General features: G+C 43.9%; 1 protein-coding gene across 1 annotated transcript in view; it reads left to right on the top strand.

Annotated features, from left to right (window-relative positions):
* Positions 1 to 579: 579 nt before the first annotated feature.
* Positions 580 to 23,209, top strand: part of KIT (KIT proto-oncogene, receptor tyrosine kinase) — an 82,873-nt gene continuing 60,243 nt past the window's right edge. The window contains exon 1 of the mRNA XM_023183161.1: positions 580 to 727. Within this exon, the coding sequence (XP_023038929.1) occupies positions 661 to 727 (67 nt within the window). The 5' untranslated portion in view covers positions 580 to 660. The remainder of the gene's footprint in view (positions 728 to 23,209) is intronic.

Raw genomic sequence — 23,209 nt, 5'->3', positions numbered from 1 at the left:
AGGTGGAGAAACTGAGCAGAAACAATTAGCTAAGCCGGGCTCAGCCTTTACTGCGGTGCCACGCGCTCCTAACAGGCCTGGACGGTAATGTCGGGGCTCAATTTCCTAACGCTCCCCTCCCCATCCCAGTGTCACCTCCACCAGCAGCGGCGTCCAGCTTCCTCCCGCCCGAACGTGCTCGAAGGGCGGGCAGCCGTCCTTTATTGTCTGGGGAGCACCTGGCAGGTGGCGGGCCCGTGCCCTAACGTGCGCGTGGTGCCCAGCTTCACAAAGCGAGCGGGCAGCACCTCTTTCGTCCGGGAACAGCCTCGGGCGGGCCGACTACATCCCAGGGGTGGAGAGGTGGAGAGAGAAAGGGGCTCCGGGGTCAAGAGCTGGGAGCTAGGGCGCGCGCGCGCCCTCCTCCTCGCAGGCACAGCCCCCTGGCATTAACACGTCGAAAGAGCAGGGGCCAGACGCCGCCGGGAAGGAGCGAGGCCCGGGCGGGCGCGAGGGAGGGGAGGCGAGGAGGGGCGTGGCCGGCGCGCAGAGGGAGGGCGCTGGGAGGAGGGGCTGCTGCTCGGCGCTCACAGCTCTGGGGGCTCGGCTTTGCCGCGCTCGCTGCACTTGGGCGAGAGCTGGAACGTGGACCAGAGCTGGGATCCCAGCGCAGCCACCGCGATGAGAGGCGCTCGCGGCGCCTGGGATTTTCTCTGCATTCTGCTCTTCCTGCTCCACGTCCAGACAGGTGGGTCACCGCGGCGCGGTCGCACCCCGACCGTGCGACTCCCCGGCGAAGCCTGTGCCCGGGAGGGTGGTACACGCCGGGGTGCATCCGGAGAGAGGACTACGGGCCCTCTGTGCCCGTGCGTTCCAGTCTCCGGGGGGAGACTCCAGGTGGCCCTCGGACTCTCCTGCGCCTTGCCTCGCTCACCTGCGCTAGGAGACCCCAGCTGCTAGTGGTGGGGACGCGAAGCCGGGGTTCTTAGGGAATGGGGACAGCGAGGGGAGGTTAGGCGTGAGCGAGGCTGCAGGCTGCGTGCGAGTTTGGGGTGGCTTTTGTGCCGACGTTGCGCGGGGGGCGGAGGCGAGGGGCTCAGGGGTTCCCACCGAGCGCCTTCTCTCGCCGTGCGAGGCGCGGCCGCAGCTTCCTTTTGTTAAAAGTTGCGTGTGTGTGACCGGTGCCCAGGAGGACCTGCCTGCAGGTTCTCCGCCGCGCGGAGGGCAAAGTTAGAGAGCCCTTTCTCTCCTCTGCGGTTGCTGCCTTCCAACCGCAGGCGCTCTTTGTGCCCAGAGCTGGGGACCGACCCGCTGCCGCCTCTGCTCACTGCGCCACCCGTGGAGACGAATCGAAGCCTGCGGATTTCCCCGCCTCCGGGTTAGGGTTTTGCGCTGGGAGTGCGCTGCGTGCGGCTGTGGGGCCGGACTCCCGCGAGCCTGGAGGTGGTGGGTACAGGGACAACTTGGGCAGGGCGTGTGGAAAGCAGCCGCTAGGTTGCAGACTTTTTGCTTCCGTATATCCCGTGCTCGCCCCTTTCGGCCGCGGCGCCGTTTCATTCCTGCCACGCGCCCCGGGGCGGCTAGAAGCTGCGTTTGCCGCCTTCTCCGGGAAGGCAAGGGACAGCGTGCTGGGACTATGCGTGCCCTGACCCTGGCTGCCTAGCACGCCGGCCAGTGTGCCCGGCCTGCCTGGCGGCCTCTGGAAGCCCCTAGTCCCGGTATCTGCGACCTGTATTCGCAGATCCTGTTTTCTTTGGAAATTTTTGAGATTTGTGACCGCCTGCCTCCCTGTCCCCGGGGAGGGGACGTCTATACTTCAGGGCTGCCTGGGGGTGGGGTGGGAGATGGAGTGGAACTTTCTGCAAATCCTACTCAGTTCTTAAAGCTGTAACAAAAAACCAGGTATATCCGCGCGGGAACTTGGGTCTTAGGTGAAGGATTCGCAGGCTGCTGGAGCCCCTCGGTCAGATTCCTGCCTCCCGTTCCCTTTTTTCCAGGTGTCGCTGGTGCGCGCGAGTGCAGGTCGCCCAGCTCACCCCTGAAGCCCTGCTCTCTCCCAGGTCATTTTTAAAACAAACCTTTAAGGTTACCTTGATGGTGTAAGGATAGAAAGTGAGTCTTAGCTGGAATCAAGCGCTTGAAAGGAAGCGGCGCAATGAACGGTTGTGAGACTGTCTACTACCGGTCAGTTTCTCTATAAAGTCTCCAGGCGTAGTCTCCTGTGTCCTGGTCTTGTAACTATTGTGAGGGCTTTCCTGTGGGGGCAGAGAGGCCTTGCATCTGGACCCCTGTGCAGCAGGAGGGGTCAGCAGGGGTCACGAGGGAGTGTTCGGATTCCCTGGAGGATTTGATCACCTAGCTTAAAACAACACATCTGGTCTTTATGTTTTTGTGCCTTGACCTTTTTAATATCAGTTAAGGTACGTGAACTAGACACCAGTAGGAGACTAGAAAGACCACATCGAATATCTATCTCCCGTTTACAAAATTAAAAGAATCAATGGTTTTCTTCTTCCCAATAGATTTTTGGCAAAGGGAATTTTAAGGTCTGTCTCCTGGGGGGGCAGTGTGGTGTAACGACAAAGCCTTGCTCTGTCCCCTGGGTTCTCCTTTTCTCTGCCATTTCTTGGCTGCGTGCCCTTGGGCAGGTTGCTTAAGGTAGGTTGCTTAAATTCTGGGGAACCCAGTGTCCTCCAGAGTACAAGGAGGCATCTGCATCATGAAGGATCCTTTGGGTCCAGAATTCTCCTCCAATGTTCTGAGTGTAGACTCAGCACTCTTTTCAACTGTTCCCCCGGTCCTTGTCTGCCTCATTGAAATTCCTCTGCCTCTCCTGCTCACGGGGACCTCATGGAGTATGGGTGCATCTGACCAGTCTGCCCCTGGCTGCAGCAAGGAGCTGTGGCTTATGCTTCCCACCCCTCAATTCCCATATATTCCTCTGCATTGCCCTTTGAGGGCTAGGAGGTGCCCACTTTGTCCTAACAGTCATTCTCCTCCTCCCCCCACCACCATCCCATTATTACAGCTCCTGTGCCTAACAGGATGAAGCTGCAAGGAATGGTGAATCATACCTTCCCCGCTTCGTTCCTGCAGGTGTGAGGCTGGAGTCATTCTCAGCAGCTGTACGCAAGGCAGTCTAAGTTATTATCCTGCTGGAAATATCCCAAATAAATATCCCAGATAATTCATTTATCCCTATTCTGTTTTTTCCCCCACTCATCCCCATATTTTTTCCTCATGACTCTCTAAATCATGTATACTATGCATTTATAGCATGCTTTGTAATGGGCCTTAAATTTTGTATGACATGTGTGTTATACATAGTTGTTGCTCTTCAGTTGGAAACTGTGTGCCAGGCCTGTTGCTTGGGGCTTTACCTGCTATTTCTAGTAGTCTCAATGAGCCTAGTAAGTAGTAGTATTATTACCCCTAACATTTTACAGCTGGAGAAACTGGCTAAGGATAAGCGCCAGGTCATCAGTGGTGAAGCCTGATGAGGTTGGCTGTATGTGCCCAGCTCTTTAACCATTCACATGATTCACTAGAATCTGTAGTAAGACTCATTCAAAAATATTTAATGAGTTTTTACTATGTGCCAGGGATTGCTGGAAGTTCTGGGAATGCAGAATGGCCAATGTCACTACCTTCCCAATTTTGGTGAAAAATATTTAGAATTGCGTGTCTTATGAAAGGGGACTATTTGTGGAGGGAGGATTAATTAAATTTTAGCTTGGAGGAAGGGTTGTAGGCATTTGACCCTGTGGTATGCTGGCTTAGTTGTTAGCTGTCTCATTCTAGTTAGCGTTCCTCAGAAATGAAGGTAAGCTGTTTCTAAAATGATGATGCAAGCCAGTTAAAAATTCATCTCCCACTCGAAAACATAAAAATGGTCTTGTGCATAGGTGTGAAAGAGAACACCCCCAATTATGGCTGATGCCATTGGCTATTTACCCTGGATAGCACGACAATATACCATCCAAAGCCATTTTTTCTCCCAAAAGAAATTCTCCTCAGAAATGTGCCAAGTATTGTGCGGGCTTCCCTTGGAGCACATTTATATACAGATGTTGTGGTGATGAATTGTGCTGCTATTGTTGACAGCCCTTCGAAGTTACCCTTAGGGTTTTGACTCATTTCCTCAAGTCTCTTCCAGGGGATTAAAGAAGGACACAAGGAAATGAACCTCGGTGTCTCTAGCAGAATTCTCAGAGCTGGACTGCAGTGTGGGGACCCCTTCAAAGTAGTGGTCAAGGCTGTGGCAGCGTTTTCTTCAGAATGAATTTAGTTTAAGAGTTGGCAGGCTAGGATGTGGGAAGTGCTTTCTTTTGCTGCATTAATGTGTGGTAACTTAAAAGTTGAGCTCAAATGACATTTGCAGGAATCCAAATATGCAAATTTCATGTGCAGTTTTGGTAACTTGAATAGATATTGCCACAGCTATAAGTCCAGAATGAGGAAGGCCTGGGAGTGAGTTAGAGGAGGTAAAAGTTTGCCTGGAGGGCAAATCCAGTGTAAATCTTTGTTGTATGTAGAGAGGAATTGAGTTGAGTCGGCTTGGCGCAGCAGCTCTGATTTCTGACATTTTTTGGACATGATCATACAGCTCATCTTTTGACCTAAGACTCTTAATAAGTAAAGAGCAGTTGTAATCTGATAGCCCGCGGAGACATGTTTTCTTTGGCCTACATGATGCTTTTCAGAAAACATTGAGGCGCATTATTAAGCAATCTAGAGATTTTAAAATCAAGATCTCTATTTATGTCTCCTCTTTAAGAATTATAGGTCATGGCTCCTGCAGATGAGGCCTGTGCTCTTCAGGTTGCATTAGGCTCTAGGGCCTGCCATCCCTCAGGCATTTCCCACTGGGCACTGGTGAGTGCAGGAATCCAAATATGCCCCTGGAACCAGGCAGATGACAAGTGGGAGGAGCACAGGCCTGCCTACCTTGTGTTGGTCTGATGGCTTCATGACTGACAGCTTGGTGGCCTTAGAGCAAATTGCTTAACCTTTTTGAGCTTTCATTGTTTATCCTAGTTTTGCCACTTACTAGCTCTGTGACTTTCGACAAATTACTTAACCTCTCTGTGCCGGTCAATGTGTTGCTACATGTAAAACTTTTGGAATGGTGCCTCATAGTACAGGCTCAATATGTGTTAGCCATAATTATCATCTGTAAATCAGGAATTAGTATTGTCCCTAAAATGGGAATAATGCCCCCTCTTTTAAGATGATTGCCCTAAAGATTAGAGAGTTTTTTTTTTTTTTTTAAGAAAATGTCTCACCCTATTGCCCAGGCTGGAGTGCAATGGCGCAGTTTTGACTCACTGTAACCTCCGCCTCCCGGGTTCAAGCGATTCTCCTGCCTCAGCCTCCTGAGTAGCTGGGATTACAGACACCCGCCACTGTGCTTGGCTAATGTTTGTATTTTTAGTAGAGACGGGGTTTCACCATGTTGGCCAGGCTGGTCTTGAACTCCTGACCTCAGGTGATCCGCCCACCTCTGCCTCCCAAAGTGCTGGGATTACAGGCATGAGCCACTGCGCCTGGCCTTACAGATATTTGTAAAGGTTCTTGGCACAGGGTTTGGGATGGGATAGGCACCTAATAAATGAGTGAATGCCTCAGGTATATATAGAACTTGACTACTTCTCTATGATTCTTGAGCATGGGTAGCAGTAAATATGAACTTGACAGTTTTTTTGTTTGTTTTCGAGATTGAGTTTTGCTGTTGTCACCCAGGCTGGAGTGCAATGACGCAATCTCTGCTCACTGCAAACCGCCACCTCCCGGGTTCAAGCGATTCTCCTGCCTCAGCCTCCCTAGTAGCTGGGAGTACAGGCACCCACTACCATGCCTGGCTAATTTTTGTGTTTTTAGTAGAGGCAGGGTTTCACCATGTTGGCCAGGCTGGTCTCAAACTCCTGACCTCAGGTGATCCACCTACCTCGGCCTCCCAAAGTGCTGGGATTACAGGCATGAGCCACCATGCCCAGCCGACAGTTTTTAAAATAAACTTTAATTTTTTTGGTCTTGTTTTATTTAGCTTTTGATAAGAGGAAATCTCTAGTCTTAGAGATTGAATAGATCTTGAACTTTTTCTTTCTCTGAGGGGGAAAAAAAACAAACTACACATCTTATAAGATTTCTTCAACAGAAACATTTGTGTCTGGTACTTTTCCCATTCATCTTATGTTTTAACTGTCATGCTTACATTTTGGTTATGACACACTTGTTAGACATCTTCCCATGCATACCTTTCTGACAAGTTTTCAACATTTTTGCAAAATTTAAGGTTTAAGTCAAATTATTATTCAGGACATGTGGCATCAGTTAATTATGAGCTTGGGCTCTGAAATTGACACCCTGGATTTTTATTCCAGTTCTGCCTCTTCCCTGCTGTGTGCTCTGGGACAAGACACTTAACCTCTCCTTAAGCTTCATTTCCTCATCTGTAAAATGGAGATGATGACATAGGGCCCCTGTGAGGATTAAATGAGATTCTGCATGTAATATGTTTAGCACAGTGCCCCTCATAGAGGAAGTGTGGGGACTCCACTATCGGGCTGATTTTCTTATGTTCCCCTTTCAGCTTTGCCTCTTAGAAAAACGTTGAAAATGTGTAAACAGAATATGTAGAGTGTTTTTTTTTTTTTCGTATTAAGATGAAGTTGTTACATTTAATTAATATACTGCAATTAGTGGTAATGCATATTTATATGCTTGGCCCTTTGTTTAGCTGTATTCTTGGGTTACTTTCCACCAAAAGAGATACAAATTTCTCGATAAAAGTTTAGATGGGGGAATGTCTGCAAGTGGCCATTTTCTCTAGGTGAATAAGTTCATGTAGGCAGTCGAGGAGCTTTTCCTTGACTGCTCTGTCTGGGAGTTCAAGGACCAAGCTGAACTTGGCCATTGCCCCAGGCTAGACACAGTGGTTGGTGTTCAATAAGTATTAGTTTAACATCTTTTCTATTCTCCAGCACTTACACTAAGTTTTGAACATAATAAATGCTCAGTAAACATTTTGGATTCAGTTTAACAGGCTTATCAATCCCCATGCCTTGGTCCTCTGTTACAGGCTGGGGGTGGAGGAGGGCCAGGGCAAGAGCACAGCCCCTGATTCGAAGTAGAATTTGGTTGTCTTACGTGCAAAGTGCTCTGGGCAGGATTTTCAAGGAGATAAGCTTAACTCTTGATGGGCAGGTAATAGAGATCAGGAATCAGTAAAAGCATCCACATAGGAGATAATATTTGAGATTAATTTCTGAACCTTAAAGGAAGAGGGCAGTATAGTTGTGGCTTCAGGTGGAAAAAAACTGCAGTACATGGAGCAAGGCATTAGGATCTTACTTGAGGATTATCAAACCTTTCTTTTGGTATTATGTTTGGAGGTAGGGAATTGACTGGGAAGGTAAGACTCCTCTTATTAGCCTCAAGGAGCATAGAGGGCATGTGTATTTAGTGCTGAGTTTGGTCTAGGTTATGAAGAAGGCTTTGAAGTCAAGGCTAAGGTGGACTCGACCGAGGAGTGGCCCCCCAGGCTTTGCTTACTAGTCCAGGGCTGCCTATTCCACCATTCTGTTCAGTTAGGCACACTCCCCAAACTGTTTCAATAGTCTGACGAGGCCAGAGGCCAAGCCCTGCCTTAAAACTTGGACACTCCCTTGCTGTAGGCAACCAAGACTGAGGGAGAGTCTGTTTTTATTATTCATTTATTTATTTATGAGACAGGGTCTTGCTCTGTTGCCAGGCTGGAGTGCAGTGGCACAATCATGGTTCACTGCAGCCTCCACCTCCTGAACTCAAATGACCCTCTCATCTCAGCCTCCTGAGTAGCTGGGACCCCAGGCGTGTGCCACCACATGTGGCTAATCTTTTAAATTTATTTTTTGTAGAGAGTAGTCTCGAACTTCTGAGCTCAAGCGATCCCCCAGCCTCAGCCTCCCAAAATGCTGGGGTTACAGGTGTAAGCCACCACACCTGGCCTGTTTTTTTTTTTTTTTAATAGTAAAACATACATAATGTTAAATTTACTTCCTTAATCATCTTTAAATGTATAGTTCAATAGTGTTAAGTACATTCACATTGTTGAACACTTTCATCTTGCAAAACTGAAATTCTGTACCTATTGAAGAGCAGCTCCCCTCTCCCTCCCCCAGCTTCTGGAAACCACCATTCTACTTTCTGTCTCTGAATTTGACTATTCCAGGTACCTCGCAAATGCAGAACCATTCTGAATTTGTCTGTTTTTTTTGGACTGGTTTATTTCACGTACTGTACCATACGGTAACATCCTCAAGGTTCATCCCTGTTGTAGTATAAGTCAGAATTTTCTTCCTTTTTAAGACTGAAAAATAATCCATTGTATGTATAGATCACATTCTGTTTACCTATTTCTCCTTTGATGGACATTTGGGTTGCAAACAATGCTATAACGAACATTTGCATACAAGTATCTAAGGGAGATTTTTTGTGGAGACTGTTTAGGAGGGTTAAATTCATGGCTACGAGCTATGTGTTGGGGAGCTGGGGAGAAGATGGGCTCTTTAGATTATCTCTGAGTGAAGGAGTATAGGACCTGGGTATTAGGGTGCATGCTTTGGAAAGAAAGTGCCCTTAAGACACAAGAGGAGGATAAAGGTGCAGGTCTTCACTCACTCGGCCTATTTATGGGCACCTTCATCAGGCACTGTTAAGACTGAGGGGAAGGAGAACTGGAATTATCATGGGTGTAGGTAACTGGGAGTAATGTCGGTACTATGGAATTAGTGGAAATAAAGCCAAGAGGAGGGGTGGCCTATTTGAGGGAGAGAATATGATGTTGGACTCTGCTGTTTGTTCATTGATTATTTGTGAGCTGCATTTTCTTGAAACTCAGTTTCACAGACACGGAGGGAAGATGTCAGTGAAATTCTTCTTAGGGTCAGGTCTCTGTAAGAAATAAAACTAAACCCCAAAGTCACAGAACATGGCTCTATAATATTATGGTAGCATTGGGGATTATAAAGAATGGTGTGTTAACTGTGAACCAGTCATATGGTGAAAAGGAAGTTTTCATGAAAGAAGGGTATACTAGGAAGAGAATCCTGGATTCTTCTCTGCATTAGGCCATGTTGAAGGTATGTTTTTTGTTTTTCTCAGAATAAAATGGCCATAATGGGTATAGAGGAGGACATAGAATTGATGAAAGCTTTGGGAAATAGGTCCTTTGAAGGCAACTTAAAGAAATTGGATTTATTAAGCCTGGAGAAGATAAGGTGAGGGAAGTTTTAGTGAATGACAGTCTTAAAATATTTTTAGTGTGTGAGTGAAGAGCAGAACAAAATGAGAGTCATTTAAATTGCCCCAGAAGGAAATTGAATTTTTTTTTTTTTTTTTTTTTTTTTGAGACAGAGTCTCACTCTGTTGCCAGGCTGGAGTGCAGTGGTGTGATCTCGGCTCACTGCAGCCTCCACCTCCCGGGTTCAAGCGATTCTCCTGCCTCAGCCTCCCGAGTAGCTGGGACTACAGGCTCACGCCACCATGCCCAGATAATTTTTGTATTTTTAGTAGAGACAGGGTTTCACCATGTTGGCCAGGATGGTCTCAATCTCTTGACCTTGTGATCCACCCGCCTCGGCCTCCCAAAGTGCTGGGATTACAGGCGTGAGCCACTCCGTCCAGCAATTTTTTTTTAATGGGAAAATACTTTCATTGGAAGGGTTGGCAGAGACTTTATTTGGTTATAGGGCCTTTGCTGGAGCTGTGAGGAAAACCAAGTAATTGTCATTTTGAAATGGTTCTTAGGTCCTCCCCAACTCAGTTGGTTTGACCGCCCTTTAAGGGCCTGCCTGACATCGTTTGGGAATAATTCGGAAATGGGAAAATAACCGACCGTTTTTCTTTCCTCACTGCCTTGGCTGTGGAGCAGAGTTTCTCATAAATGCTGACTAGACTTTAACATAATCCACTACTATAGTCACAATTTCGGCTATATTGAGAACAGCCAGTAAAGAACCCACAGCCTCAAAATGGGTTATCGATCTGTTAGGTGTGGCGGGATCTAACCACAGAATAAATTGTACTGTGTGATAGCTTAAACTGAGTGTCAAAATAAGACAAATAAAAGGAAGCTCAAGGTCTACAGAAATCCGTGATTAATCATTTAGCTCTACCCTAAGAATCGCTGTACTGTGACACAGCACGTAGGCAGAAAGTCTGTAAGGATGAAGGACGGCTCCCAAAGTCCTTTTCTCTTGATTACTCAGGGATGGATTGGTTACCCACCACTCTTGACTACCCTTTCCATCTGTCCTTTCCCTCTGGTCATTTAGTGGTCATGGCTCAGTGGCATGTTTGAGATCAAACTGTGGTCCAGTGGGGAAGGTGGTAGAAATGAAATTGCAATTCAGCAGCTATTGGTTGATAACATTTTATTAATACCTGTCACTTCGAAATTGATATCTGAGATGGGATCCCTGCCTTTAAGGAGCCTAGGACCTATAGGAAGATGGTCCTGGGTAGGCGCCAATGTTACAGGATTTATAATAAGATTTAAATTAACAATTTGGGTCCTATTCATTACCATTGGTTTGGAGGACATAGGCATCACTTCTTGAATTGAATGGCCAATTGAAAGGAAGATAGGGGCCGGGCGCGGTGGCTCAAGCCTGTAATCCCAGCACTTTGGGAGGCCGAGACGGGTGGATCACGAGGTCAAGAGATCGAGACCATCCTGGTCTACACGGTGAAACCCCGGGCGAGATGGCGGGCGCCTGTAGTCCCAGCTACTCGGGAGGCTGAGGCAGGAGAATGGCGTAAATCCGGGAGGCGGAGCTTGCAGTGAGCCGAGATCGCGCCACTGCACTCCAGCCCGGGCGACAGAGCGAGACTCCGTCTCAAAAAAAAAAAAAAAAAAAAAAAAAAGAAAGGAAGATAGGGGCCTGAATTAAATCTTAGAAAAGTGGGGTGGAATTTGGTCAACATGTGAAGAAGAGAAGCAAAGGTTAGAGTTAGCCAGAAGGCTCTGCTCCCACCGACGGAACGTCTGTAGAGACTAGTGGGAGATGAGATGGGATAATTTTTAGGGCACCTGGATTTTTATTCTTCAATAATTGAAGTCTTTCCTGCAGTGCTATATGTGATGAGAGTTTTGTAAATCTAATCTGGCTGAGTAGTTGCCTATTCAGAGAAATAACTTAAAAATGGAAAAGTATGGATATCACTTTCGCATGTATTACCTATTCAATGTGTTCAATGCACAACCAGTATAGATACGTATTTTTAGTTGTTTTTAAGTCCAAGGCTAATTCTTCTCCCTTCTCCCTACCCACCTTCCCCACCCCTAGCCAAGATTAGAGATTTTGTGGGCTCAACTTCTGATTGTGGCAGTAGATGACCTTTCATTTGCTTATTAACATATTTTAAATATTTAGCAAAATAATACACCTTATTTATGTCAGTTCATTCATTGAAGCAAAGACAGCAATAAACAAGCCTGCAAACCTTGATAAGGGGCCTGTGTGGTTTGGAACATTTTGAGATTCTTCCCCGGATCCCCCTAGTCCTGTTTTAGAAAGCTATTAGGGACACACTGGTGGCCGCCCTCCCCAACCCAGGGAGTCTGGGGAGGGAGGAGGAGGTGGCTGTTTGTGGTGGGCAGAACTCTGTCACTTAAGGAAAAGGCATGTCTGATAGCACTTGCCAGTAGTGAATGCCTCATTCTTGACCAAGTAGAAAAAAGATAAGAGGGAAAATGAAAAAGGTGAAACGGTTCTCCTTTACCTTGTATTTTTAAATTGCTTAGTGAGGCAAAATATCCACCTTCTTTTGGCTTTACCCCAGGTAACTCATTTCAGAGGGTGTTAGAAAATTCTTCCAAACAACTCCGGGACTCCAAGTAATTTAAATATAATGGCCTACGTAGGTTCTTAAGCAGAGGAAGTAGTTGACAGAGTTAGAACAAAGGAGAGCATTATCACAAAGAGCTCTGGAAGTTAATGTGTCTCTTTTTATTGGAAAAGAAGTATTTCTAGAACGGGATTCAATTGGCTTCTGGGGAAAATATTTACTGGAGATTTTAGAAGTGTGAAAGGTGGCAGGAGACGTTGGCTGTCTATTATTCTACTTGGCTAGTGCATGCTTAAAAATAAGACTATGTTAAAAAGATCTTGAGAATTCTACTTGGAAAGACTGAAGTAAAGATAGTACAGGTACTTTTCAAAGAATATAAATTTTGGCTCATAAAGTATTTTAAATGCAATTCCATCCTAACTTTCACAATGCAGACTTTCTTTTTATGGCTGATGTTGAGAGAAGGTACCTGAGAAAGATTTTCAATTCAAGAGATGGGTGATATTTATTTGGTTAATAAAACACCACAGGGACTGGTTTTTAGAATTTTTGTCATTGTTAAGCCAGTATTCTTAACCTAAAATATATTAGGATAGTTAATGAAAATACTTAATTGGAATGTTTAAATGTTTCTTTACTTAGTATAGTCTGTATATGTACTGCTGGGAAATAGTATATACATTTTTAGCCTAACCAAAAAGCATCACTTTGATAAAAGAGGACCCCCCTCCCTTTGCTTTTTTAAAATAAATCAGCATATGTAGAAGGGTTTGTGCGTTTTTTTAGTAGATCTGAATGTGTTGCCCAATTTACATTCCAGCATTTTCAAGGGATATTATTTAACAAGATCATCTTGGTTTCAGAACCACTGCCTTTCAAAGAGGCTGGCCCAGAGCATGTGTGTGTGCCTGCAAGTGATTTGGGTCCCCCACGGGGGCTAGTGGCTTTGCACCATCCTGGCCACTGGGAACACCAGCTCTGGCCATACAGCGGGGGCACTTAACATTACAGCGTCTTTCTCCATTCTTTTCGTCTCGTCTCATATGTTTAATCTGACCTTATACCAGAAATCCATAGATTTATTCACAAATGAATAAATTTGAAGCATCGGAGGTATAGCAGTGAACATACCAGGCAAAAGTCTTTGTCCTCTCTTGGGGCTTATGTTTTAGTGAATTATTTTTCTCTCCAGGAGAGAGGAAAGTCCAGGAGTCCAGAAAGAAAAAAAAAAAAAAAAAGAAAGATGTAATTTGAGGTGCTCTCATAGAAAGCAGTTTAATTTAGACTTATTTCAGTTCCACATTATGGTTAGTTAAGGAAGAAAGAGAAAAGAAAGGTTATGCAGAAGGTCCGAGGGCACCAGTTCAACAAAGAGGAAAGCCAGAGAAGGCAACTAGAACAACAGGAAAAGGAGATTCAGGGGCTAGGGGAGACAGGCAGGAGTGGAGTCAGGGAAGCTTTGTGAGGCGCTTTTCACTACCTGCCACCAGTCCTTCCCTCCAGAGGACTGAGCACCAGCTCCATCCCAGCATGTCCCTGCCCCAGTTTCTGTAACTTCAGAGCAGCAGGCCTCTTGATTCAACAGGTGTTTTTGATGGAGGATTTACCAGAGAGGGTTGACTAGTGACAGGTGTCTTCACTTTCAGGACCTTTGGCGCCTTTAATGTGCTTTAGTCTGCAGGTTTGGAACTGTTTGTTCTGGAATGTGCTGGAATGCTCTTTCACAGCTGAGAGAGATGCTTCAGGGTCCAGGCTAGATGCTCTTTGGTATCTCTCCAAGGACTGGAGGTTCCGCACCTCTTTTTAAAATTCATTCATGTTTTTCTTAAAATATGACCGAACTCCTAACTCTTGCTAACCATACATCTGGGATTCTTAGGCCCTCAGCTGAAGAACTTGATGAATTTCAACTTTAAAGAGATTCTTCTAACACTTGGCCATTTCAACCAGGCTTTGCTGTAAAGTTCTGTGGAATCTGGGGACTGAAAGCCAATTACTTAGATCACAACTTTCCTGTGAAAACTGCAAGGACCTGCTGTCAGGGCTCATTAAACCCCAAAGCATGGCACCCTGGCATGCAGACTACCCTGACCAAGAGGAGACTGGAAGGCGTCAGAAGCCAGGGCTTTGTCCTCTCCTGGTTCCTGCACCCTTTTCTTCCCCAGAGTGAGTCACAGAAACCAGAATTCTTTTTCCCCAAGGCAGGTCATAGAAACTAGAACTCCTTTCTCCCAAAGCCAGTCATAAAACCTAGCAAGGTCACTGTCTCCCTTCTCCCTGGAAGATCTTCATTCCCGAGGGGTCCTGCCCCGTCCCCAGGGAAGGGGGAATTGTCCAGAGCAGTCTTGCCGGGTTTCCCCACTCCATCCATCACCTTTAGGCCAGATCCTTTGTGTCCAATCACATTTCTGCATAGCTGTTCATTCATCAAACCTAAATATAAAAATAAAGCTTTTCCCTGGGGGAGAAATATGACAGACTTCGGTTTTAATCATAACTTGTAATAACTGTCAGTCTGTTTGACACGGTACTGGTTAGCTACCATCAGCCCTGCTGCATGTCAAGTTTCAATGCTCCTGTTACTGTAGCTGGCCTGGGTGAGGTGCCAGCAGAGAGGTGACAGGGTGACTTCATCCGGCTTTTTGCATTTTCGCTTTAGGGTGACCTTTCACAATTCCATGAAGTGATAAGCTCTCCAGTTTCAAATGAAGGACGCCTCAAATTGAGAACTGACACCATTGCATTCCTCAGGAAGGGAAAGTTCCTTCTGTCAATTCTTGGGCACTGGAGTAGGACTCTTGCTGCAGATGGTATTGTTCTGGTTCTCAGGCAGGAATCCAAGATAAAGTCTGTCTGGGGATAGAAAGTGGTACCCTCTTGGAATATGGGCAGGAAGGCATCCCTAGTGACCATAGCCTTGGTTGAAGGTATTAAAGAGGAATCTTGAGGTGCTTGGCAGGGTGTCAGTTGACAAGTTCAATGAAATTAGCAGCGTTAGGTCTGTAGGTGGCTGCTTAACTAATTATAAACTCAGCTGCTTAACTATATTTGCTCCAGGTTTCACAATTCCTTTTACCTACAGTAATTATCACTGGTTAGCACCTATTGTTTTGGGTGAGAATTTCAGGGTCTACATTTAAGTAGACCCTATTTAAATTTATTATCAGTTGACTAGGGAAGGGTTGAAGAAGCAGTAGGGAGTCTATGACTTCTAGAATATTCCCTGGCTTGTTTGAAAATGTGTTAGCAGCCATTTTATTTCAATATGAAAGAACTGAACTTTAAAAAAATCTTTATTTTTATTTATGGCAACATTTCAAATAGGATAGTGTAATGAACCCTCATATAACCATCTAGCTTCAACACTTACCAATATAGCCTCTACCCACTTTATCTCCCATTATTGGCAAGCATGTCTCAAGCACATAGAATTTCATATATAAATATTTTCAGTGGGTAGTCCTCAACTACAAAGACCTTCTTTTCTGAACATAATGATGATGCCAATATCAAACCCTTCCAAATAAATATAATTACATAATGTCATTGAATATCTAGTATTCACATTTTCCTATCGAAGGTAAATAAAAATATAAACAAATGTTTGCACGTTTAAAAGAAAGCAAACAAGATCTACACATTGTAATTAGTTGATATGTCCTTTAAGTCATTTCTTTTGTGTAGATGTTAGCCCCTTTTTTGTTAAGGAAACTGCAGTTGTCCTGTGCAGCTTTTCATTCTGATTGCATTCCTTGGTCTTCACCTGTACCATTTTGAATATGTCCTGTAAATTGGTAACTTAGACGTTTGATCATATTCAGTTTTTTTTTTTTTTTTTTTTTTTTTTAATGAGGGTACTGCGTAAGTGGTGTGTTCTCTTGTTTTGCTTTCTCTTTTTGGTGTACCTTTGGTTATTTGTGAAGATTCATATTTTTTGTTAGATTTGTATTTTTGGTTTTAACGATTGCCTTCAGACTGATACCTTTCAATAATACCCTTGTCTGCTCTTTTTGAGGGGGCTATTTTTCATTGGTTTGCTACCATAACATTTAAATTAGCCAGCGTTTGTTCTTTGCTCTCTCTTTACTCTCCTGAGCTGGGGATTGGAAGTAATATTCTTTTACTTCCAGTTAATATCTAAAAGGCAATCAGCAAACATATTCTACTTTTTGGAACTTCACCTATTCCCCATTTTTCCGATGGCTGTACTCATTTTTCAGAGCATACAGCAGTTATATACTCTGCTGTCTCCCTTGTTACCATCATTTAGTTTTAGCTGTACAGGTAAATATCTGTTTAATGCTGGGGGCCAGTCCTCATATCATGGCTTTCCTGGCATTTTCGTTTTCTGAAACGCACCCTCTAATAGATGCCTAATGGGAAGTAGATCCTGAATTATATGTCCACAACGGCGAGTGTGTGGTCTCTATATTTAAAGGTCAGGTTGGCTAGTATAAAATTGCTGGCCCATCTTATCTTTGCTCAGATACCTTTATTATTTTACTGTATTGCCTTTTGCCATAAAGTAGTGTCAAAATGTGATGATGATCTTATTTTCTTTCCCTCACATTTAACTTGGTGTGTTTACCTAGATACCCAAAGGAATGTTTTTCCACCTTTATTCTTTAAAGTCCACAAGTTAGTTTTATAGTATTGTCTGCTGTAGGTTGATTTTTTTCCCCATAGACACAATGTGCTGCTTTAATGTGTACTTTTGAGAGTTCTTTTTTATTTCCTCTCCAGTGAAGATTTCATTTACGATTTGTTCTGTTCTTTGTTGGCTTTAGGACCTCCCGTTATTCATGTTAGACCTTCTTTGCCTGTATTCTGTATCTGCCACTTTCCCTCAAATCCTTCCAATCTCATCATAATCCGTTTGAATTAAAAAATTTTCCTCCTTTGTGTCTTCTGGTTCATTTAAGGCACTGTTCATATTTATTTGCTCTCGTGTTGTCTTTACTTGTCATTTCTGAAATGATTATTTTCTTTATTTTTAATTCTTAGTTCTTTTGCCTCCATTTTTAAATCTTCATTTGCTTCAATCATTTCTGAGTTTTAAAAATTCTGATTTATGCTGTTCTTCATGGCATCTTTCATTTAGTTGATTTCTCTTAGCTGCTTCTGAAATATTAGGTCATAGCTTTCCTTTGTGCCCTTCTAGCCTGATTTTATTGTTTACACGATGGATGTCATTCTGCTCCTTAATTTTTCTTTAAAAATAACTATGTGGAATTCAACTGTGATTCTTTTCTGTTGTTAACTGAGTTTTTCTATACTTTTAGGAGGGCCAGTGTAGGTTTCCTAGCATCAGAGAGCTAGGAGACTCTTAGTTGTTTTCATTTTATTTTATTTTATTTTATTTTTGAGACAGAGTCTTGCTCTGCCTCCCTGGTTCAAGAGATTCTCCTGCCTCAGCCTCCCGAGTAGCATGTACCACCATGCCCAGCTAATTTTTTGTATTTTTAGTAGAGATGGGGTTTCACCATATTGGCCAGTCTGGTCTTGAACTCCTGAGCTCAGGCAGTTTGGCCGCCTTGGCCTCCCAAAGTGCTAGGATTACAGGCATGAGCCACTGCGCCCGACCTCATAGTTGTTTTCATAAAGTGGTAATACAAATATGAACTCTACTTTCCTATATCCTAAGACTTTTTTTTTTTTGTCCCTACCCACACTGCTCACCTGCCCAGACTTCCCCTTACCGTGCCCCTATTTCCTTATCTTAGATATCATCCCCAGGAGCTTCTCCCCAGTGTGGGGCTTTGCCTTGGCTTGTTAATTCATAGGAATTGGACCTCTCCCACTCCAGAACATTCTGGCACATTGGACATACAGGTGGCACAGCCCTCTCCACACTCACTAATTAAACTGGACCTTTTTTCTCTGTCTGCTCTCAGGACGACCCTCTGAGCTTTCCAGTCAGTGCCTGATGGTGGTTCCTGTAGCTGATGGTAGTTTGTCATCTAGAGTTGTTGTGGATGTTGTCCATGGTTTTTGAGTCTGCTCTTTGTCAGTTTTTATGGTTGGGGAGAGTCAGTAATTACGCTGCCACCACTATCTTCCCAGAATCTATATTGACATTTTAACATAAAATTTGGCAACCTTTGGGTCGACCAAATCTGGACTGAAGTCCTGTCTTGAAATCTCAACTCACAAGTAGCTGTTTTTCAAAATAATTTGCTTCCAAAATAAGTTATTAAAAATTTCTAACTATCTGCAAACTGATTACTATGGAAATGAACACTGTATGGCCTACCTAACATTAGCTTTAGAAAGCTTATCGTTTATGACAAAGTATAGTGGCTGAAATCATCCGAGTGCCAGGAAACTCACTGCTGAGCTATTATTTCTGAGGAAAATTTATAAGAACTGACATGCTTTTGTCATCATTTGTTTGGTGTGAGATTCCTTGAGTTCTGAAGGAGAGAGTGCTATTTTATAGTTTTAAAAGTATTAAACCATATTTATACTTAATGCCATCTAATAAAGATAACATTTCTTAATTAGGTGTATTTTTCTCTGATTTTTTTTTTCTACTGAAAAATTTGCGTATCTCTAATTATAATCATTTCTGGAAAAAATGCTGCTAGGGATTGACATAATTTAGATTTCCAAAAATAATAAATTTCCTTCCTCCAACTTGAGTTTTCCTCCAATTGGCCATTGATTTAAATTACCTACTAAAAGGTTACAATTTTAGAATTGACCTCTTTACCCCTCTGCTTTTGGGGATGGCCATTATCCTAAAGCCATATAAAGAATAAGGAAAGATTTCTCAGTAGAAATATTGGAAACTTTTGTTATTTAAATTCTGGAAAATAGAGCAAGATTGTTTTTAGACATTTCCTCTTGTTTTCCACAAAGAGATTGAGAAGAAATCATTTCAAACACAGGGCTGGTCGTTAAGAATTCTTTGCAAAGGGAAACGGGCTTAATGTATTGCTCTAAGTGAATGTCACCCAAGAAAAATTAAGGGAAAAGTGAATACTCATTAAGCAAATTGACCAGCAAGCGTTCTGATGAATGTTGAAACAAATTCGAATAAACTAATTTTGTCCATTAGTGTGCTTTTAAACCAATGTGATTGTTTGGCCTAATTATTTTCTATTTTGCTTATTCAAATGTAGAATGGTTGCAGAATTAACTATTGCAGCAATTATCTGATTAGCAATTTAGAAAATTGGTGAATGGTATCTGACTACTCACCAAGAAATATCTGGTATTTCATAGGGCTGTGTGGAAGAACACAGACTGTCCAAGGAGTATAGTTGCTGCTTTTCACTCACTACAAATGGCAGCTCAGAGACTCTCGCTGGATTAGTATGGACTGTGGATGTGGGCTCCGGGCTCTCAGATGTAGTGCACCAGATTGAGGTCTGATGTGCTGCAGAAGTTGTATTTGCCACCCGGTGTCACTATTCTGGAGTCCCGTAGCTGTGACTGGAGAATTCTGCAACATTTCCCACTTCTAAAGCTTGGGGATTCGAGAAATCTGTGCCCGACTGGCTGCCAAAGCTTGTCAGGGGGACCCAGTGCTAGGCCGATTTCTAGGTGTAAAAGCCAGGCAGATTTGCTCACTCAAGAAAATCTGTTTTTGCAGGTTTGCTTTGAGTTCCAAGATACAGATCCCGGTAAAATTGTTTGCTGCGCTAATGCCCTGGGTTTCTTCTGGTAACTGGGTTCCCGAGTGTGGTCTGGACCAGCAGCATCAGGGTCACCTGGCACTTGTTAGAAATGCAAACTCTCCGCCTCTACCCAAGACCCGTTGAGTTGGAAACTCTGAGAGCAGGGCCCAGCAATCTGTTTTAACAAGCTCTCCAGGTGATTCTGCTGCAGGCGAAAGTTTGAGAACCATTGGCCTTGAGTATAAAAATTACTGGGCTTTGTCACAGCTGTCAGCTGTGCTAGTTAAAAAGTTAAAGCCCTCGTGGATTCTTCAGTCCTCTTAATGTCAGAACGTCAGACCAGGGTGCAATTCTCAGCTCTCCTTTTGTCAGACGGAGAAAGATGGATATGCGTTTCGGTTAGTCCAGACAGGAAAACAGACAATTGGAGTACCGAAGGACTGCGCTGCAGTAGAAGCTTCGAGAAACCTGCATGGGTGGAGGGAGCAGGGGAAGAGTGGTATTTTAAGAGGACAAATACGATAGTGTCCCACTCTGATTAAAACCTTTCAGAGATTGCCCAGTGCTCTTGGAATAAAGTCTGACCCCATAGATCCCTTTCAATCCTCCAGTATCTCCTTTTGATCTCCATTTTGCACACAGCACCTGCCTCATTCTTGGCTCTCAGTGCACCCTGCACCCCCAAAGGTGTCCAGCTCCTATCCACCCATCTGTGGCCTCTGCAGGAGCTGCCCTTCTGTCCACTGCCAGAGGCCCCATGCTTCTCCCTGGCCTCCTAGTGCACTTCACAGCCCAGCTCCCACCCCTCCTTTGCAATCTTCTCTGACCTCCCAGGGCAGGTCAGATCAGTTCTCATTGTACAGTGTGCTTGTACGAACGCATCACATGGTAATTATCTAATTGTATAATTATTGGTTTATTGCTGATGTGGAGTTAAATATAAACTCTTTAGGTGAGGGGTGGGGAAGTCTTGCCCTCTTGACTGTCCCAAGGGTCCAGCACACAGCAAGCTTTATTATTGGATGAATGAATGGTGGGGCAGTCCCCATCTTTGTTCTTAGGACACATGGGCTGGTTAATATATTAAATTTTGAGGTGTCACCTGAGGTTTAGACCTCTCCATCCCTCTCACCCCCGTCCCCACCCTCGTTCTGGGAGCGTTTGCCACCACCATTTCATTCTATGGGAAAGGCAGGTCCCTGGCACAGTGGCAGTGAAATTTCATAACTTGGTTCTAACTTGAGGTCTGCCCTGTGGGACACTAGAGAGAAGTTCTTGAGTATCAGTATTTCAGGAATATGGGGAAGGAAGAACTCCTTTGCTTTTGCAGACATTCATAATACATGGATCAGAAGCCAGCAGCCTGAAGAGTAAAGGTGGCCCCTGGAAGGTTTTCAGGGAGAATGACTGTTGCCTCCTCTTTCCTCGGGGCTTCCAAGAAGTGCTGCCTCCTTCGCTCACAGAAGTTGATGGCAGGCAGGGGGTTGTGGGTTGTGTTTCTTCCCACCCACTTCCACATCTATTTGATAGAAGATATGCACTCCTTTGCCTATTTTAGTCAATTTACTTTGGCCTGGTTAAAGCCAGTGTTTTTTATTCCTGTTCTAGAAGGTAAAGGCATGGAAGTTGCCCTTCAGAAGCAACAGCTGTGCAACATTAGGACATTTGTCTAAAATAAGAAACTCAGCCTTGCTGATTTAATAGAAAGCTGGACAATAGCTTATAAAAATACATACATTGAGAATGAGGGCTCATTTTTTGTGAAAGATTGGGGTTTCAAGACCTAGAGGGTAAAGAGGCTGATGTGTTTATGGGAATCTTGCTTTTGATGGAGGAACTGGTAATCTGTTGACTATTTGCACATTGATTGATTGTTGTGTGGTTTTTGTTTTTTACATTTGAGGCTCAACATACTCTCTCATACCTATTGTAAATTAGATTAAGTGAATGTAATAAAACACAGTAAATTTGGGAAATATTATAAACACAATTCCTCAGTCACTGTCAGAATACTGTAGCTATCATCTGCCAGCAGTGTTGATAGCAGGAAGAACTATAATTTTGTGCTTTGTTATCTGTTTCCTTTATCTTCATCAGGTGCCATTTTTCTTCTTAGCTTCAATGCATTCCATGGCTGACTCGCTCCTTCCTTCCTTCCTTCCTTCCTTCCTTCCTTCCCTCCCCCAATCCCTGTGAGGCAGTCTCCCTTGCTCCTTCACGTTGCCTCACCCTCTTCTCTTCTTGCTGTAATTATAGTACGGTAATTACAGTAGTAGTAATAACAGGACCATTTTATTTGAGTATAAAGCATTTTAAAGGATTTGAAGGTCACGTGAAGATTCCGACCTATTTTACCCCCATAGATGTCAAAACTGAAGTTTGTAGAGGTCAAATGAGTTTTCCCAAAGTCTCACATTGCTTAAATTGGAATCCATGCATGTCTGACTCCAAAACCCATACCTGTTTTCATAATATTCCTGTTGTTTTCACCTGCTCACCCAAGCTCAGAGAGACACCGTAATTTCCAGTGTCTGATCCTCCTTCTAGACTTTCCAATATTGCTGAATAAAGTTACAAAGCTGGACCCACTTTTTGTTTTAAAGCTCCTTTTTTGGAAAGAATTTCAAACTTACAGGAAAATTGCAAGATGAGTACAGAGAACTCCGGTACACCAGTTGTTAACATCTTGCTACATTTATTTTGTTTTATATACATATTTTTTTCTGAACCATTTGAGAGTAAGTTGCTCGCATGACCCCCTCCCCTACCTTTGCTGTGCCCCTTTGAAGACCCACTGAAGGAGACAGCCTTGTGTTCCATGAGAACACTGAGACCACCCAGGGTGAGTTCCTCTGTCTCCACCCAAGTGCAGCCTTTACCCTGTCCCTCTAGAGCTGAGGGCCCTGCTCCAAGGAGTGACATTGTGAGCTGCTCACTTGTGAGCCCTTTAAATTAAACTCGTATTCTAAAACACGTGCACTGCCTTCCTGGAATTGGCTCTCTCTAGCACTTAAAAAACAGATCCTCCTCTATGGCAAGGTAACACAAAGGCAAGTGGAAAGGGGCTTCCTGAATGTTTCTACCAACTCCAGAAAGAGGGGAGAAAGGAGATTCGCCTCTGCTTGTTATCCGGAGCTGTAGGTAAACTGTTCTGCTGCTGATAATACAAGTCTGTTTGCAGAACAGTTATCAAGGGCAGTAACCTTTTTTCTAGCAACGGCCTCAGATAAAACTTGTTTTTCTTATTAATAATTTGTTTTTACTTCCTTTGGTATAAACCATCCCTGTGGCTATAAAGTGACAGTTTTGAAAGTGGAAATAGATGGAAAAATGTCCTCTCTGTTCAGTGTGTGGGGTGGAGGGGAAGGTGCAATTTTCCCTATTTGACAGGCCCATTAAAAGCAGGATTTCAGAGCACCTCACTAGCAAAATGTACTGATTTATCCATTATAATGAAAATTAGCTTAAGTATCTAAGTCAGGTATAATTTCTAGCATTTTTAAGAGCTAGAAAATCAGGCCTTTCCAAAACGTAGATCATAATTGAAGACAGGTTTTAAAAATGCCTTAGGGAAATAAAATGTCAAGACGAATGGATAAACAAAAATATAGCATCTACACAATGGAATATTATTCAGCCTTAAAAGGGAAGTCAACTTTTGCAAATGGTACAACATAGATGAACCTTGCAGACATTATATTGAGTTAAATAAGCAAGAGAGAAAAGGACAAATACTATATGATTCCACTTATATGAGGTACCTAGAATAATGA

This window comes from Piliocolobus tephrosceles, chromosome 3 (genome assembly GCF_002776525.5).
Source record: "Piliocolobus tephrosceles isolate RC106 chromosome 3, ASM277652v3, whole genome shotgun sequence".
Classification (NCBI taxonomy): Eukaryota; Metazoa; Chordata; class Mammalia; order Primates; family Cercopithecidae; genus Piliocolobus; species Piliocolobus tephrosceles.
The sequence above is the reverse complement of the archived record's forward strand: the minus strand, read 5'-3'. Positions and strand labels throughout refer to the sequence as shown.